General features: G+C 43.4%; 1 protein-coding gene and 1 non-coding gene across 4 annotated transcripts in view; both read right to left on the bottom strand.

The window, feature by feature from the left end:
- The window catches only part of LRRC20 (leucine rich repeat containing 20), a 150,938-nt gene that overhangs the window by 42,359 nt on the left and 89,830 nt on the right, over positions 1 to 18,749 (bottom strand). For 2 of the 3 annotated variants that reach the window (XM_038409210.2, XM_038409205.2), the window contains one exon: positions 14,592 to 14,759. In XM_038409210.2, coding sequence (XP_038265138.1) covers positions 14,592 to 14,759 — 168 coding nt within the window. Of the gene's footprint in view, positions 1 to 3,558; positions 4,445 to 14,591; positions 14,760 to 18,749 lie in introns of those variants that run through there. The other variant, XM_038409204.2, reaches the window with a different exon arrangement.
- On the bottom strand, positions 15,763 to 15,926 carry LOC119859574. The gene has a single exon (XR_005294245.1). It is a non-coding gene; the product is annotated as a U1 spliceosomal RNA (small nuclear RNA).

Genomic DNA, 18,749 nt, shown 5'->3' with positions numbered 1-18,749 from the left:
CCTAAGCTAGGAGTTGACAGTGTAATGAGGGCAGAGTAGGGCTGCATATGCAAGTTCTGCACTATCCCTGTAATAGGGGAATTCCCCTGGGGACTACTCCGTCCCCTTTATGGTCCTATACAGCAGTAGAACAATACATAGGGGACACAGAAGGGGCTAGAGTCTGGCCCTTAGATTCTATTTTCAGCTCTGCTACTCTATGAGCTTGAGTAAGTCACTTATTTTCTCCATGCTTCAGTGTTCTCCTTGTAAATAATTCTCTATCTCCCAGACTAGTGGGAGGGTACATTAATTAATATGCCTAAAACAAACTGAAGTATTCAATTGTAAGGTGCTACAGAAATGTTAAGTATTATTCATATGTATTTTGGAGGAGCTGTGTAGCTTTCACAGCCATTAGGCTCAACAATTCCTTTGTTTTTCCACAGTGTAGGGCTGGGAGAAGGGCAGGGATTCTTTTCACCTTTTGTTACATGTCAGTTGTAAGCTCAGTGTAGATTCAGTTCATCGCTTCAGGATCATGATGACCAGTAACAGCTCTCAGAGGGAGACAATGTTGCCTTGCAGAGTTATTGACTGTGCCTCATTGTGAATTAATTTCTTGGCTTTTGCTATTCATTGTCTTTTGTAGTGATCTGAAAAACCTTCTGGTCTCCTAACTCCACCATGTGCCTCAGGATAGGATTAATTTTAAAGTTATTACCAGTAAGAGGTTTTTCTGCATAGCTTGCACTTGCTTTTCTGCCCCTGTATGCCGTAGACTCCTTTTGAACTATAGGTCCAGACCTCCCTACACTGACACTATGTTTCATGTACAGTATTCATGTGTAGTTTAAGAGCTACTATGCCAAAGCAATTATGGGAAGAATTAGAGAAAATTACAGCCTTGCATTGCTTAATATCCATTTAGCTGAATGGGACTGCAACTAAGGCCTTTAATTAGGAAGTGCTAATAAGTGACTTGTTAGCGGGAAAGATGAGCAGCACAAAACTACAAAGCCTTTTGCAGAGCTAGAATTAGCTGTAATGCACTTTCAGTACATGTAAAACACCACATCAAGGGCTTCCTTGTGCTACGTGTTGTTTTTTTAACCACAGGAAAGGTCCACTTGTACCTCATCTACTGCTATATTCTCCACAGTGAGGAACAGGTGGAGTGCTGAAAAAACATCATACCTACATGATCTCAGAACACACTTAAGATTTAGTCTGATCAACGCTTAAGTTCCCTCTAAGCTGCGCGGCCGTGTAGCAGCCTATTAAGCGCCGCACAGGAGCTCAGAACTGTGGTGGGGAGAGGCACCCTTTCCCCCAGCCCCAACCCAGCCCCTGCCACATGGAGAAGCACCCCTTCCCCAACCCAGCCCCTGCCGGGAGGAGAGGCACCCCTTCCCCCAGCCCCAACCCAGCCCAGCCCAGTTCCAGTCCTGCCACAGGTGGGGGAGAAGTGCCTGTCCCGTGGCTCCAGCCCCAGAGCTGCTGCAGGGAGAGCAAGCTGGGGAAGGGGAGTCCTCTCTCCCCACTGTAGCCCTGGGGCAGCCTACACCCCAAATCCTTCACCTCTAGCCCACCCCACAGCCCCAGCCAGAGCCCTCATCTCAACCCTCTGCCCAAGCCCCTCATCCTCAGCCCCACCCTGAGTCCTCACCCCAACACCCTAACCCTCTGCCCCAACCCTGAGCACCCTCCCACACTCCAAACCCTTCAGCCCCATGCCCACCACATGAATTTTGTTATGTGCACCAATATGGAGGTAACAGTGTGTCACCACACACTGACTCTGATCCCACCTGCTCAATGAGTGGCAGTCATTTATGGATACTCCATACACAGCTCTCACATGATAAAATAGGACATTTATCATCACTGTGCCTTGCACATGGTAGCCAGCTGGTCAAATAAATAGATGCTTAGGTCTTTATAGCAAGAACACAGTATAAACCCCAGGTAATATTTCTGTGGAAATCTTATTCATTTCCATATGAATTACACTATAATTCAGTAAACACAATATTTTAATATTGTTTTTTAAAAACTGCTTCCTATTGATTTAAGCAGGCTGCAGAGGTGTAGGGGGAAGAGCCAGCAGACTGCGTGCATCTTCTATTATGCACAATGGAGGTCAGTAGTCATACATCAGCCTACGTGGTGATTTCAGTCCAGCTCTACCTTCCTGGCAGACAGATGACTACACAAATACCCTCATTAAAACTGCACTCCTGTTAATTCTCAGAGAGTTTCAGAACTGAGTTTACCTTTTACCCATCTCTCCCAATGTCCTGTGAGGTCAGTATGTTCACATCGTGAGGGTGTTTGTACTGAAGCTAAAACACCTGTGACAGTCTGGTAAATTATTCATGTAGCTCAAACCACCAAGCGTTTCTCTGCCACTGAGGCAAAAATGACCAATGAAACCTTGCGAAAGGTCTGTTTCGCTATTGCATATATCCATCCACCCCAATCTCCCTCTTTCTGTTGGTCGTGCATTTCCAACTGTCTTTCTGGCATTTTTTTCACGGCCGACCTGCTGAGGTGACCACTTTCTCCTGTAGACTACACATTTTTGGACCAATCTAACTTCCAGGGAAACTCCAATAAATAAGGTTAAGAATTTGTCATTGTTATTTTTAATAAAAGTCATGAACAGGTCATGGGCAAATAAAACTTTCATGGAAGCCTGTGACTTTTACTAAAAAAAAAAAAAAAATGGCGAGGGGGGGAAGAAGAGAAGGAAGAGGAGCTGACCACCACAGGGAGACCGCCAGCTGTGGGGCCCTCACCCCAGGGCTGAAGTGGAAAATGTCACAGAGGTCTCAAAAAGTCACAGAACCAGTGACAAAAATCTTATCCTCACCAATAATCTACTAGTGTTTCTTATGATGGGCTCAGTGTGGGGGCATTTCATAGGTCAGAGTGATGTTTGTGTTAAGGAACCGCAGTGGCATTAAAATGTCACCAGGTCGCCTGCTATTCCCCTAGCTTCTGAGAATTTCAGATTCTCACTTCTAAGGTTTTTGCCCTTACTTACTGTCAGGGTTCCCTCCCCACTATGAACTGTGGGGTACAGATGTGGGAAGCCACATGAAAGACTCCCTAAGCTTATTTCTACCAGTTTAGGTTAAAAACTTCCCCAAGGCACAAATCCTTCCCTGTCCTTGGATGAGTACTGCTGCCACCACCAAGTGAGTTAGACAAAGATTCAGGAAAAGATCCACTTGAAGTTCCTGTTTCCCCAAAATATACCCTGAAGCCCCTTCACCCCCTTTCCTGGGGAGGCTTGAAAATAATCTACCAACCAGATAGGTAAACAAGGTGATCACAGACCAGACCCTTGAGTTTTTAGGACACTAAAAACCAATCAGATTCTTAAAAAACAGAACTTTATTATAAAGAAAAAAAAGTAAAAGAAGCACCTCTGTAAAATCAGGATGGAAGGTAATTTTACACGGTAATAAGATTTAAAACATAGAGGATTCCCCTCTAGGCAAAACTTCAAAGTTACAAAAAACAGGGATAAACCTTCCTCTTAGCACAGGGAAAATTCACAAGCTAAAACAAAAGATAATCTAACGCATTTCCTTTCTATTACTTACAATTTGTAACCTTAGATGCTTAGTATAGGTATGGCTTTAGGAGATGTATTTTCCCTGCCCTGGTTCCTCACTGACCCGGAGAGAGAACACAGAAAAACAAAACAAAAACCTTCCCCCACAGATTTGAAAGTATCTTCTCCCCTTATTGGTCCTTTTGCCAACCAGGTTATCTAAGCTTTTTAACCCTTTACAGGTAAAGGAGGGATTTTATGCTCCCTTAGCTGTAAGTTTATGACACTTACATTTTTTTTACTTTCCATCTCATTCCCTTTGTTCAATACAAGTTCCATCCTAACAGCTCCCTTTTCAACCTTCTCCTACTATGGGCCTGATCCAGCAGATCCAATCAACAGGTTTTCAATCACTTAAATGGACATGGATTAAGCCCTAGACATATTATTAATTTGGGTGGAGAGCACAGGTTGATACAATAGAACAAATGAGGACTGAGGAACAGTTCGTTTTAGAAATGAGACTGGCCTAGAGGAGATTAGATGCTACTGAACTGCACTAGACCTTTCTTTAACTACCTGACTGCTGCTGAACATTCCACGTGTGCCCAGATATTAGGTACTATTAGACATGCAGATCAACATACTTAGTGCACCCCAGTTTTCCACTGTTTCTTAATAGAACAAGCAGTACAGCAAATGCAATGGAAGATCAGCAATCACAGAGTAGTTTACTCCTATAATCATCTCCACAGTAAACACACAGACAGTTCTTAGGTATAACAATTGGAGTTCCATGTCCATGTCTAAATACAGACTTTTTGCCTTTCAGTGAAATGATTGAATCAGCTACTACCACCTTCCCGGACTGCATATTAATGCAATAGGATGCAGTAAGTCCTGAAAGAAGAAACAAAATAGAAAGACATTTTCCACTGAGCAATCTAATGTTCTAGCATTTTTAAAAAGAAGATGGATATTTGACTTGCTGCTTTCAATAACAATAGTCAATGCTTCCCCATCAATATATTTACACACACAAATTCCCTCATGTGGAGAACATACTTCCCTCTTTCCCTGCTGTCTTTGTTTCTTTAACTGGACACTGGAAAAAAAAAAGTATAATACCAAGGGGGCAGGATGAACTAGGTTTGATCTTTTAATAGGTACTTACTGAATGAAGCTCCACTGCACGAAGTTATTAATATTCAAAGCAGTTCATCAAAGTGACAGGTAAGCCTTGAAAGTCAGAGCTCAGGAGTAAGTTTTCAAGATTCCCCACTTGAAGCAGCTTTTCTATGTGGTACTACTACATTCCCCATCTGTGCTGCTCCTCCAGAATGCCAAAATACAGGGGGCAGGGGGGAAATCTGGAAGAGAGAAAATCTTCCCCGGCTTTACTAACTAAAAGGACAGCTTTATCTAATGTGTCAGACTTTTACAGACGAGTATGGTACATACCTGACACTTCTAATCAAATATGGATCCTAACAGACAGCTTTGAAAATAAGGTTCTCTTATCAGTTGATCCCAGATAGACACCTAAAAATGTTGACTGCTCCTGATATTCACCTCCTCATGTGAATCATGTCTTCTGTGATATGTCAGACTTAATTCTTTAAAAATTCACTCTGAAAAATAATTGCCCTCTTATCTGCATCTAATTTGATGGCTGTCACTTTTGTTCAGTTTGTTATGATTCCTAATGCTTCACTTTGTAACATTAAATATTTGTTTTACTAGATCTGGTATGTCAGTGAAGACATGTGGTCTCTTCCCCCTGCCCCTTTTCAGTTTTGTTTGAAAGATTTTACAAGTCTAATGATTGTATTTGTCCATGTTTACCAAATAGAATATTCACGGTTTTTACAGAGGCACACCAAAGAGACTAAAATATCACTGTCACTTCTTCAGAGGTTACTTAACATAATGTTAACACACATCATGGAGGAATGACAGTAGAAGTATGCAGTAGTACTCCATACCACACCATATGCCAAATAGAATCTAAGGCAGGAGGGGTGAAGCAAAGCTAGCCTACACCTCATGGCCAACTAGTATCATAACTGTTCATATTAATGAGGCAGTTTCATCATCTTCAAAGTACAGTAAGTCTTCAGATAGCAAATGAATATGCCTCTAAACCCCAAGGGCAATAAATGTTGGCGTTATTTCTGATGACTGATCCTTTCACAATTCATTTAGAGAGAAGGTGGGTGAGGATAAAAAATACTGGTTCGGCATATGATTAGTTTCACTGACTTAAAGTTAAGCACACGCTTAAGTGCTTTGCTGAATCAGGACCATATTCTAAAGACTCTTAAAAAAACATGGCTCTGATTCTCCTTTCATAACTATTTAGCATTAGAACAATTTCCTTGAGTCCACTGCCCTCCTCCTTTCCTCTCCCTCCCTTTGTCTGTTTGCATCTGCTGGCTGCCCTCTCTCATTAAATTGCAATGTGTTAAGCTTGTATCTATGCATGGTAATGCACCTCCTCCATCTCACTGGATTTAACACTTCCCCCTCTGGTGGTAGAGAGGCCTGGGGTAAATCAGCCCCCTTCTAGACAGCGTTTCTCTTTCCCCTCTGTGTTTACTTATCAGTATTTTCAAGGTAGGCCTCGGTTCAGGCCTAAGAAGAAAGGAAACAAATTTACAAACACAAAAACAAAGGGGGAGGGATACCTTTCCCTGCCCCCGCACTGAGCAGGGGGTGTCCTGCTGTTGGCCCTGGCTATTAGTCCTTCCTCTAAACAAGCATTCAATTTTAGTTGTTTTCCCCCCATGAGGAGAGGGAGCAGCCTCTCATCCTGGAGAAGCCTATCTCCCTACTTCCACTAGCCTTGCAGCAGCTTGTTTCTCCTCCCTCCCACCAGAGGAGGGGTTTTACAAGGTCTCAGGCAGTTCTTAATTGCACTCAGGTGTCCCCAATTGACCTAAGGCAAACCCTTCTCAACTTGTAGGAAAAAGGGCCTTTACCATTCTAGGGCTAACACACCATTTGAGGAGCAGTGGGTGCTGTCTGGGGTTCTCTGCTCAGTGTCCACTTCAGGTTCCCTACTTTTGACCCTGTGACCTTCACACCTGTCCTTGTTTTCTCTTTTGTTGTCTCTCATACTTATTTGAGTCCCAGGCTCAGTAGCTCCTCCCCTTAGGCTGGGGGAGGAGCCTTTAGTCTTATTGGGATCCAGGAAGTGGGCAGGCGAGGCACAAGCCTCTTCCCAGAACCCAACAGGACCACCCTCTTGCAGCCGTCCAGCATGACTTTGTCACTCCACATACTAGTATGATCCTATTCTTTCTCCTTTCATTTTCTCAAGTCCAACATTTGTTGTATGACAAGCAAAAATATTCAAATGCAATTGAATTTTGTCATTCACAATAAGTATAAGCTGGATGCACAGTATTTATCCCATCTGGGGATCAGAATGTACACAAGGCAAGTAGCAATGTTAAGTGATCATTCAAGTAACACCAAACAATTATACTATTTCATACAGATCTGTCATTTTGCCAGCACTGGTTTGATTCCTCTCACCTACACCAAAATGACACCAGTTTAACTACACTTTTTTTGAACCATGTAAACTTAATCTATGCAAGTATCACTGGATAATAAGCAATGTGTTTTTTACTAACACTAAAGCATGTTTCCAATTCTATTTTAAATCAGAATCCAGTGCAACTGGAAAAGGAACACTGTATGAAATTAAAAGAAGCAAAACATTTTATCTAAGAAACATTCCTTGTGTTCCTGAAATTTCTTTCAGATTAAAAGAATGCTAAGACCCCAGAGAAAGCAAGACCTGTCAAGTGATGAAGCTTTAGCTTGATGCACTTCTGCAAATCACTGTAGGGTTTAACCATGCATTATATAGGCAGCTGCTTCACTCAACTCCATGAATCAAAGGCAGTTTTACATCTCTCCCGCCTTCTGCATTTGTATGGATTAGCTAATCACAGAATACCCTTCCAGGTGTTTGAAAAAAAATACCAAACCAACAAAGTGAGGAATGAAAAGCTAAGAGTTCTTGTGTCCTTTGATCTATGTTTCACGTGTTCCATGACTATGCTGCTGTCAGCGGTAATTCTTTGCAGCGGCAGAAGGGACTCAAATATTCTTAGGGTGCATCACTAATTAAATTTAACTGGAAACACAAATAGGTCCATATTCTACACTGAGAAAAGTGGTAGACTCACTCCTTCATTGAACCTATAAAGATTTCACCCCCATTGCTGAGTACCCCATCTCATCCAGACAGTGGAGCCCCAGGTTAACACTACAAACTTTTGCTGGTATAGCAATGTTGGTCAGGGTCTGATTTTGTTATGATGTTTATACACCAGCAAAAGCCCTACCAGGCTTTTAAGTTAAACTGGTATAAAAGTGATTTTGCTGGTATAATTTTTTTGCTCAGATCTGGTCTACACTTTAAAGTTTTGCCAGCATAGCTATGTCGGTTCAGAGTATGAAAAAAACACACATCCAGCCAACATAGCTATAGCAGCAAAGGCCCTAATGTCAGAAAAATCCTTTTGCTGCTACAGCTTATTTTGTTCAGGGAACTTGTTTGCTGGCATAAGCTGCATCTCCACTAGGATTGTTTGCCATTATAGCTATATGCAAACTCTTTCTACTATGGATTAGTCTTAAGTCTGAAATGTAATGACATTTGGACAGGAAGACACATTATAATTTTTTAAAAGAGTCTGGGCAACAGCTGCTGCAGGGTAATGTGTAACCCTTTCAGTTTGTGAGCTACAGCTCAGCTTATGCTCTAATAAATTTGTTAGTCTCTAAGGTGCCACAAGTACTCCTTTTCTTTTTGCGAATACAGACTAACACGGCTGCTACTCTGAAACCTTTCAGTTTGGTATGATCTGTATTTATATATATTTTAGGTTTACACTGAAACAAAGTCCAAGCTTTCAACCCATTCCCTGGTGGATGTTTGCCCAGATCACAAAATAACATATTATATTTTACATGTTTTAAGTGCTGTACAAACAATTAACTGTCAACTGTTTGTGGTGCATTCATACCCTAAGGCCCTGAACAGTATGGGGTTCCCATTTTGCTAGGCACTGTGCAAAACACAGGAAGACACAAATCCATGCCCTGAAGAGTTTATAATCTAGTTTGAAACAAAATGCAACACGAGTGTAATAAGCAATTGGGGAAAGAGGGTAGCTGGGAGGGCAGAGGAAGGTGTCACAATTGCTGCACTAGCTGCACCTCTGTCCCCTCTTCTAGCCTCTCTGACTGCCCCTCTTCAGATATTGGGTCTCATGCATGCCTTTACTTTTTCTGGGTAAAAAACACTTTCTCCCAGTGTTAGACCGGTTCCCAGCCAATGGTACCCGATGCATCAACTATGATTATTCTTCGTCAACTCCAGCATCTGTTTCTACATACCCTATCCTTTTCCATGCTCTTCCTTGTCAATTCTCTGTTCTTCTCTTTCATTAAGGAGACCTTCCCTCCATTGGTCTTCTTATGCCTCTTCTGGACTGCAGACATGAGGTCCCCAAGCTTGGAGATAAGATGTTTTTCACCTTCCTTCCACTTTGTATAGAACCCTTGTACCAATCCAGGGTTTGTTGTGGACTAGGAAGGTTATGGGGGGTGAGAGAAGCAGGGGGTTGGTTAGTAATGGCATGTGCACCTGTGCAAGCCAGTGGTGGGCTGGGACCCAGGGAAGAGTGGGTGGATAAGGTCAGCAGGTGAGGCAGGGGTCAGGTTCATAATTGCACATGCACCTCTGAAGACCATCTGTACTTTGGAGGAGATTACCCCGAGGCATGTTGCTAAAAGGCAGAGAAAGGTTTTGTTCAAAAAGCCAATGGGCAGACCAGCAAGATATGCAGTGTTGCTATTCACCAGAATGGTCCCCCCAGATCAGTCTGTAGGAGTGGAAGGACTACCCTCTTTATACACATGGCCCCAAGAAGGCTACACTGCCTTGCAACGTTTGTGCCAAAATGCAGCAATATCTTTACCTTAATTTTTTTTATGACATCTGTAGTTCAGCACAAAGTGCACTGCAAAATAAATAGATTTCTGAAGGAATTGTTGTGAACCCAAGAGGAAAACAATGCTGAGGCCAGGTCAACACTGAAAAGTGAGATCGACCCAGCTATGTGGCTAAAGGGTGTGAAAAATCCACACCACTGAGTAATGCAGTTAAGTCGCCCTAACCCCCAGCGTAGACTGCTCTAGGCCTGTGGAAGAATTCTTCCATCGATCTAACTAAGTCGATGGGAGAATCCCTCATATTCCTGTAGTGACCATCTATATTGAAATCCATATTGAAACAGCTGTGCTGCTGTAGTGTTTCAAGTGTAGACAAGCCCTGAGAGTTTGACTGAAAATAGCCACAAACGCTTTATAATCACGATGCATTTTGAAATGTCTCACTTTAGGAAATGTATTTCCCAAATGCTAAGGTAGCCAACAGCTCGGGAAATTGCTCAAACTGTGAAGCAAAATATTTGTATTGCCTTTTTTCTCTCTGTACCTGCTGTTTCAATAAACATGCCTGCATTACAATGTATTTGATTTGTAACCCCTATGGTGCTGCCAGATTGAGTGAGGATAGGACGGGGGTGGGGGGAGTGAGGAGCATTGGTCATCCAGAGGGGAGGCAGAGAGAGAAAGAATGCTAAGCAGCACAGGAAATGGGATTTGGGGAGGTGACAGTTTGGCTGATGCCTATGGGATTTGATATTTCAGAGAAATAACATCTGTGAAGATTAAATTCTCTGCAGTGGGAACCATTTTGAGCATGTGGCAGGGTGGGCATGGAGAAATAAAAGCCAAGCAGGTTCAGAAAGGCTCCCAGCTCACATCTGTCCAAGTCGACAGTGATTTTGGGGTTCCCAGAACAAAAATTGTTTCTATTCTCCTATGCAGTTGTACTGTAGCACAGCATGTAATACTGGCAGAAGAGGTTTTCTCCCCAGCATTCTCATGCTGGGTGTTTGCCTGGGTTCTGGGAGCCACCCCCAACATTCTCTCCCCCTCAGGCTCTTGCATAGGGAAGACATCCTGACTTTCTTGGTAATCTCCTCCATTCTGGAATCCTGATGGGGCTCAGGGCCTCTTGGGTGCCATCGGTGTTCTCTAGGAAATACTTGGGTTTGGTAGTAGCCTCCTTGGCCGTAATCCAGTCCAGCTCACGATAGTAGGGGCAGGAACTCATGGTATTGCCAATGATCTTGTTGCTGTCCTGTTTTTTTTAATACTTCTGCTAGAGCTTCTTTCCTTTGCTGCACCACTGCAACTTGTCCCAGGAGTGACTCCTCTCTGTCAGCAGCTTTGATATACCCTGTTATATGTTGGCATACTAGTGGGTGTTTTTAAGGCAGGTTTGGACTGTCTCCTCTTCCCAGATCTCAAGGAGATTCATGATCTCTGCATGGCTCCATGAAACATGAGACATGGTTGTTATAATGCAGAGAAGGATACCTGACTCCAGGAGTATGTACTCACAAATGCGGGATACCAAGTTACATGCCCAGCATTTAAATAGGGAGATAATATCCAGTCAATAGGGCCCCAGAGCAATAAAAGGCATAAAGGTAAACAGACAGATCAATCCAGCTGTGAGACAATGGGGTGTGGGATAGCAGTCAGAGGACTGCCAGAAATGAAAAAGTTAATCTGAAATTCAAACACATCCACACAAAGCTTTTTTCTAGACTAACTCAGCTCAAAATGGATTTAGTCTGCTTTCATAGCAGACTATCCAATTCACAGTCAGTCACCAGATAATTAAAAAAAATACCTTCCCCTGTATGCAAACCCTTAGTTTTCTGGTGTGCCAGCTAACTTAAAACACAGTGAAAAAAACCAGAACTCTTAGTTAAAGTACAGGAGGTTTCCAACCTTATTTTAAATTGTGTTTTCACACAACAGGGTTCTCTTTTTTGCACTTTAATCTTGTACTGCCAAAAACATTACTCAAACCATATACCATTTTCTTTTAAAAAAATAGACTTCTGCTATTTCTTCTTGTATTACTGCAGCAGAGTAAGTGAATATAAGAAAGCTCACATAAAAATGAATTTCTGATGTGAGAAGTATGGAAAATAACTGAAGGGATTCAGAACTTAGCACCATTATCACACTCTGAATCTGAGTCAAACAAGCAACAAGGAAAAAAACCTCTGCAATGATCTTTTTCCTTTCTATAATTAGGAGGAGGAGGAAGGAGTTATTCTCTTGCCGTCCTTTCTTATAAGCAATTTCAGACATTGTCTCCCACCATCCCCATTCAAAACATGCTTCTCTTTAGCAGTTATTTGTGTATCAGGGCAAGCTTTTAATTGGCTTACTATCTGGCCAGCAGCCTAAATACTCTAACTGGGCCAATTATCAGTGCCTTATACAATTGATCCTTCCTTCACAGAGAGGTTTTGTCTATTGTGATCAAATGAAAAGGGTATTATCTGTTACCCAGTCTGTCTTGCTCTGTGCTATCTTACCAGAGAGACCAGAAAAGGATTTTATTGGGTCAAAGCTAAAATCCAATTAAAATAAACCATGCAATAAACCCCGTGCAAAACATGGGGGGAAACAAAGCATAAACTGTAATTTTTGCTATCCATCTTAGTTGCCTTGCATGGAGCACACGTACTAACAGAAACCTACTGATTAATTCTGTTACAGACAGGATCAGTGAAATGGCAGGTTTCTAGCATCCCTTGCACTTAATGTAAGGTACCCTAGGCTGTCTACTTGTGAAGTTTTCAAGGCAGAAAAAGCTGATTGCCTGAAAACAACTGAACTTACTGGCTCCCTGGCCGGTTCAGATGTTCATCTCATATAGTGAGTTATCACAGGATGCTAGGGCTTGCCAGAAAGAAAGACAAGCTTTAAGAAACTGCACATCATGTGATTAGATGCACTGCGGAGAGGTCAGTAAACTGAGTTGCTCCCTGTTCCTCTTCCCAAAGACTCAACATCCTTATTAGACCCATAGGGTACCCCTGATTTTCAGCCCACTGGGTACTGTTCTTCCAGCAGAGATGATAGGACAATTGGAGCTTCTCAATGCATCTCCTTATTTGGCTGCAGAGATTGTAATTGGAGAACATTTAGCACAACTGAGCCAAAAAGGCACTGAAGCTGGGAGAACGCGCATATGTGAAAATGAAGTCTGGCATGTTTAAAGGGCACAGATTAATTTAACAGCATGTGACTTGGGTAATTTACTTCAGCAGAAGATCCTTGAAGTTATAGCTCTCGGATAGGTGAAGTGTGGAGTGCAGGACCACTTGTGAGGGCTACAAGAGTTTTAATCAGTTACAAATGCCACCTAGTTAATTTGACCTGAAGAAGAGCTCTCCGTAAGCTTGAAAGCTTGTCTCTCTCACCAGCACAAATTGGTCCAATAGAAGATATTACCTCACCCACCTTGTTTACTTGGTTAATTAATTTCTTTATTTCTCCATCATGGCTCAGTATTTATTACTATATAAGTTTAATGTGCCGTGATGAGTAAGAGAGACAGTATATAACAGAATCTGCTCTTACATAATGTCCTTTAATGCAGAGCATCAGCAGACACTTTGTAGAGGGAATCCAGTCATTCTCTGGAGGGCTCATAGAGCCATTGGTTCCCCTATTGTATTCTACTTTAAAGACCTCAAGTTATAGCAACTTTCACTCCAACAGACGGGGCTGGCAGTGGCTTGCTCCAGAATTCATCAAAGTCACTCCTTGTCAAAAGGGACAGTGAGGGAGAAAATCCTATCTCCCCATTCCAGGGCTGACAGAAAATAGGGAAATCTTCAGAACACTGTTGCAAAAGCAAAAGGGAGGAAAGACATTAAGATGAAGTTTTTCAAAGCTTCCTGGGGATTTGGATACCAATTAGGAATTGGCTATCCTCGCCCCTTAAGTGGCTTTGAAAATCTAAACCTAAAAATCTCAGTGGAGCCACTTGTGGAAGGAGGTGAGAAATGCAGGTGAAACAAGAAGGCTTTGGCAAAAAAGGAAAAGGTTGTTAAGTGAAAAAAGAAATGTTCTAGGCTGAATTATGTACGTACAAGAGTTATGCGAGGACTGCCATGAAATATTTCCCAGCAGGATAGCCAGTTTAAGGAAAAAAATTACTCTGCCATTTGATGGCACTGAAAATCAGACTGTGAAAGCTGTTGTAAGGTACATTCCATAATGTTGATTTATTTTAATAAATTTAACAGCTTGCTCAACCACCCTTACGTTAACACTTAAAAAACCATGATCTTTCTTAAACAACTTGAACGTCATTAGTTTCCATTACCTTCTACACCCTCCTTTTTCCTGTAGCTGGAGAAGGGGTCCCAACGGTTTTTTCTGTTTTAGCATGGGATCATGCAGTAGGGAAAATGTTGAGAACCAATGCTTCAAAGAACACAAAAACGGTAGGTCAAATTTTGGCCTCCTACAGACTCTTTAATGCTGAAAGCCTTTAGACTGAGAAGTGCTGGTACACACAACAAATATGAAACAGAATAGTATTAAACTGGTAACTGTCAGTTATGCCATTCCAGTCAGTTGAACTGTCCAGCTTTAAAAAGAGTTGCTGTGAGTTGCAGTGATACCTTTGTCATTTATCACAAAGTTCTCTGCCAGTAAATCAGATCTTTGTTGTTAAGCGTTCATCTGCTTCTGTTGCTTACGCATAGAGTCAGTGACCTTAACTAGCTCAAACATAACATAAGCCGGGACAGCTTCTCCATTTCTAATTTCAAGAGATGCATGTGCTTTTATGTGTCTGTATTTGGCCTATAATCCTCTGTGTGTGGCATGACATTTGGTTGCTTTGGAGATGATTATGATGAAACAAAATGAGACCCGTGACTTGATGATAGACAAACTGCTGGAATAGGTAGCAGATAATTAATTAAGAAACAAAATCCTGTTCTGATTCAAACTCCCTTAATAGAAAACATGAGGAAAACTACTACAAACAAAATGCTGTCCTTGAGATGTCATCTGGGCTATTGTTATCTAACATTAAGGCACTTGATTCTCACACTCTCCCCTGTTAGATTACCTGTAATCTCATTCTCTTCAAGGCTGATGGTTTCAAGAGCCTTCAAGGTAGTCAACTGCTCAGGAAAGTGTCGAAACTTGTTCCTGGACAGGTTGATCACCTTCAGATGTAACAGGGTTCTCATCTCTTCAGGCAGGCGATGCAGACAATTCCCTTCCAGGTTGAGTTCTACAGTTTGGGTGGGAATGGGGGCAGGGGAGAGACAAAGTGACATCATGAAAACAAAAAAACGCACAATCCCAAAACCCACATTGCTGTTGCTTCTGCAATTTCTTAGTGACAAGGGAGAAGAAAAAACAAGATTTTTGTATGAGAAGCAACCACATCCATCCTTTATTAGCCTATTATATATGTGGCCTAATCCATGGTAGGAGTAAATTCTTTTGGGCTAAATTGTGGCTTTTAGCCAACCACAGCCTTACATTGTGAAAGGTACAGAGCTGCACTGCCCCAGGGTAAGCACAAGGGAGCATTATGGCTCAAAGAGGCAGGTTGCGTCACTGAGTGCTCCTCTTGCATGGGGGAAATAATCTGAGACTCCCCTTCTGAGGCATGCAGCATACTCTCCTCAGCACAGCCAGCCAGCGGAGCTATCTATGACTCTGACATCAGCACCACATTTCTCCCACACTCTTGGAACAACAGTTCCTAGAGGGGAGCAGCCCTTCTTCTCGGTGGGTGACTGGACTGTGCAAAGGAGAGTTCTCTTATTTCTGACTTCACCACTTTGTGTCTATGTAGGTGCTGGGCACAGTCTAGCCCTTTGAAATTTTGTCAGCAACGACAACTAGGCTTCTCATTAAGGGGCCAGTTCTGCCACCCCCGTATCACAATGAGCAGTACCTTATTTCATGTGCAGTGCCACAGATTTCAGTGGGGTTACTTGTGGAGTCAGACATATTCATTGCAAATAAAGGGAACAGAATCAGTCCCTAACGGATTCCAAACTAGAAATCTTTCTATAGCTGCATAAGAATTTCACCACGGAACAGCATATGCTCAAATAAATTTGTTAGTCTCTAAGGTGCCACAAGTGTTCCTTTTCTTTTTGTGAATACAGACTAACACGGCTGCTACTCTGAAACCTGTCTTCTGGGCCCAGATTGCCCTGCCCTGCCACATCTGCAAAGCCTGTGCTAGCTGGAGATGGAGATTAAAATGGGAAGCAGAGCTGCTGAGAGCGCAAACACAGTCCCCCACTTCCACAAATTATGCAATCGAGTTTCCCGCATTTGGGGAAATCACAGGCGTCAGCACACCCGCAGTGCAATGGATGAGCCGCACCCTGGGAAAACCACCTTCGTGATCATGGTATCTCCCCTGCCAGGTAAGGAGGAATGCAGTGGAAGGGAACAGACCCTCTGCTCTGAGCTCTGGGGAAATACAGCCCAGGAGCTCTCATTGCCTGAAACCTGCAACACAGACCTGATAAAGCCTGCAAAGGAAAGACTGGTGATTGATTATGAAGGTTTATTTGTGATTCTTTAATATACCCTGTGGGGGAAAAGGGGACTTAGGTAGGAAGTGATCCTTGGAGGCAGCTGCTTAGCACCCCAAGGTACAGAACTTAGCTGCCTACCATTAGGCTCTGGATCAGAGCCTGGTGGGAAGAATGGGCTCAGGCTCCCCTACAAACTCCACAAGATGTGACAACAATAGGAGCCTTTACCTGGGTGGAGAATCCAGCTAGGGAAGACCCTGACTGTTCAAGGGCCAGACCCAAAGTTCCTGAACTCCGGTGAAAGCCCTGAAGCCCTGTGGGTGCTGAAAGAATTCTCTGTGATTGGACTTTCTTTTGGGATATCCCAAACAAGGATGGACTGGATATGTAACCCAGCCAGTGGGGCTGAGCCACAAAAGAAGGGACATACCCCACAAGACAGAACTGTAACTGAAAAGGGGGACAACCTGCTACACCCTTGCCTGACCACTAGACAGCACTGATGCTGAGCGTTCCTGTTTACGACTGGTGGAGAACATGGGCAGGCTCATCCCAGCTCTGTTAAAGGGAGGGAGAGAAAAAAAACAAAACAAAAAAGCTTTCCTCCTCAGTCAGACAGAGGAAACACAAAGACGGAAATGGAGACATTGTTAAAGTGGGTAACTGATAACCTGCAGCAACAGGTTATAGCAGCAACACCAACTGTTGCTGCAGATGAGCGTCCAGCAGCAGCAACAAGCAATACAACAACAGCAAAAGCAGCAGCTCGTTCAAGAGCTGGTAGCACAACAACAAGAACAGCAGTAGCATCTTCTTCAGCAGGTGCTGATGCTCATAGAGCCAAAAGGGAGCGGCAGATCCTTCTGCAGGAGCACCTAATCCAGTCCCAACTACTATGATGTTGGTAAAGCTTACAAAGATGGAACTGGAAGATGATCCTGTGGCATTTTTGGTTATGTTTGAACAAGTGGCAAGAGCAGCCCACTGGCTGCCGGAACACTGGGCCATTCTGCTGGCCTTATACTTGACAGGGACATCCCAGCCTGCATGTAGGGGACTAGACCTAGCCAATGTGCAAGACTATGCTCACATTCAAAGTCACCATTTTGGATTATCTGGACTTTACATCTGAAATGTGTTGTAGTGTGATGCGGCAGCTGCCCCGCACTGGCAGAAAAGGGGTTAAAAGCAGCCCTAGGGAGGCTGCGCCAGAGGCAGCTAATTAGAGAAAGGCTGAAGGGAGCAGCCAATCAAGGCCAAGTAGCTCCATACAAAAAGGGATCTGCAGGACAGAGGAAGGCAGTTCTCTGCTGGGAGCCTACGGAGGAAGGACTGTGTCTCTGGAGGGATGAGAGAACTGCCAACAGATTGGCGAGAGCAGTGCTGCTAGCAGGAACCAGGGGAGCAGGAGACAGCTCCTGGCTGGCTGCTAGGGATTTCAGGCTGAGAACCTGAGGCAAGGGCAAAGAGGATGCTGGGGCCACAAGGAAGCGGCAGAAAACTCGCTGCAGTAGCCACTAAGGGAAATGGCTGAACAGCGGACTGCAGGTCCCCCGGAAGTGGGGAGCACAGTTTGTGTCACGGATGGAGGGCTGTGTTGCTGAAGATGACGCTTGGAGAGATGTTGGTTCTAGAGCAGGAGTGATGGCAGTGAGGGACCACCTGAAAAGGGCACACTAACACGTAGAGCTAATTCCCAAGACAGCCAACAGGAGGCACCACAGTGGTGAGTGAACCCCATTACACGTAGTCATTCCCACTGAGAGAAATATTCACCAGGGGACCGGCTGCAGGTAGTAGCCTAAAAACTCAAGGAACACTTCTGTTGCTCACTCCAATCTGAGACACGAGCTGAGATACAGGTGTGATTCACAGATACTAAGGTCAGAAGGGACCATTCTGATCATCTAGTCTGACCTCCTGCACAGCGCAGGCCACAGAATCTCACCCACCCACTCCTACGAAAAACCTCACCTATGTCTGAGCTATTGAAGTCTTCAAATCATGGTTTAAAGACTTCAAGGAGCAGAGAAGCCTCCCTCAAGTCAACCATGCCCCATGCTACAGAGGAAGGCGAAAAACCTCCAGGGCCTCTCCAATCTGCCCTGGAGGAAAATTCCTTCCAGACCCCAAATATGGCAATCAGCTAAACCCTGAGCATATGGGCAAGATTCACCAGCCAGATACTACAGAAAATTCTTTCCTGGGTAATTCAGATCCCATCCATCTAATATCCCATCTCAGGGGATTTGGCCTATTTACCCTGAATATTTAAAGATTAATTACCTACCAAAATCCCATTATCCCATCATACCATCTCCTCCATAAACTTATCGAGTAGAATCTTTAAGCCAGATAGATCTTTTGCCCCCACTGCTTCCCTTGGAAGGCTATTCCAAAACTTCACTCCTTTGATGGTTAGAAACCTTCATCTAATTTCAAGTCTAAACTTCCTGGTGGCCAGTTTATACCCATTTGTTCTTGTGTCCACATTGGTGCTGAGCTGAAATAATTCCTCTCCCTCTCCTGTATTTATCCCTCTGATATATTTATAGAGAGCAATCATATCTCCCCTCAACCTTCTTTTAGTTAGGCTAAACAAGCCAAGCTCCTTAAGTCTCCTTTCATAAGACAAGTTTTCCATTCCTCGGATCATCCTGGTAGCCCTTCTCTATATCTGCTCCAGTTTGAATTCATCCTTTTTAAACATGGGAGAC

Source organism: Dermochelys coriacea, chromosome 7, assembly GCF_009764565.3.
Source record: "Dermochelys coriacea isolate rDerCor1 chromosome 7, rDerCor1.pri.v4, whole genome shotgun sequence".
Classification (NCBI taxonomy): domain Eukaryota; kingdom Metazoa; phylum Chordata; order Testudines; family Dermochelyidae; genus Dermochelys; species Dermochelys coriacea.
Note: the sequence above shows the minus strand (reverse complement) of the source record. Positions and strands in the feature narration are given on the sequence as shown.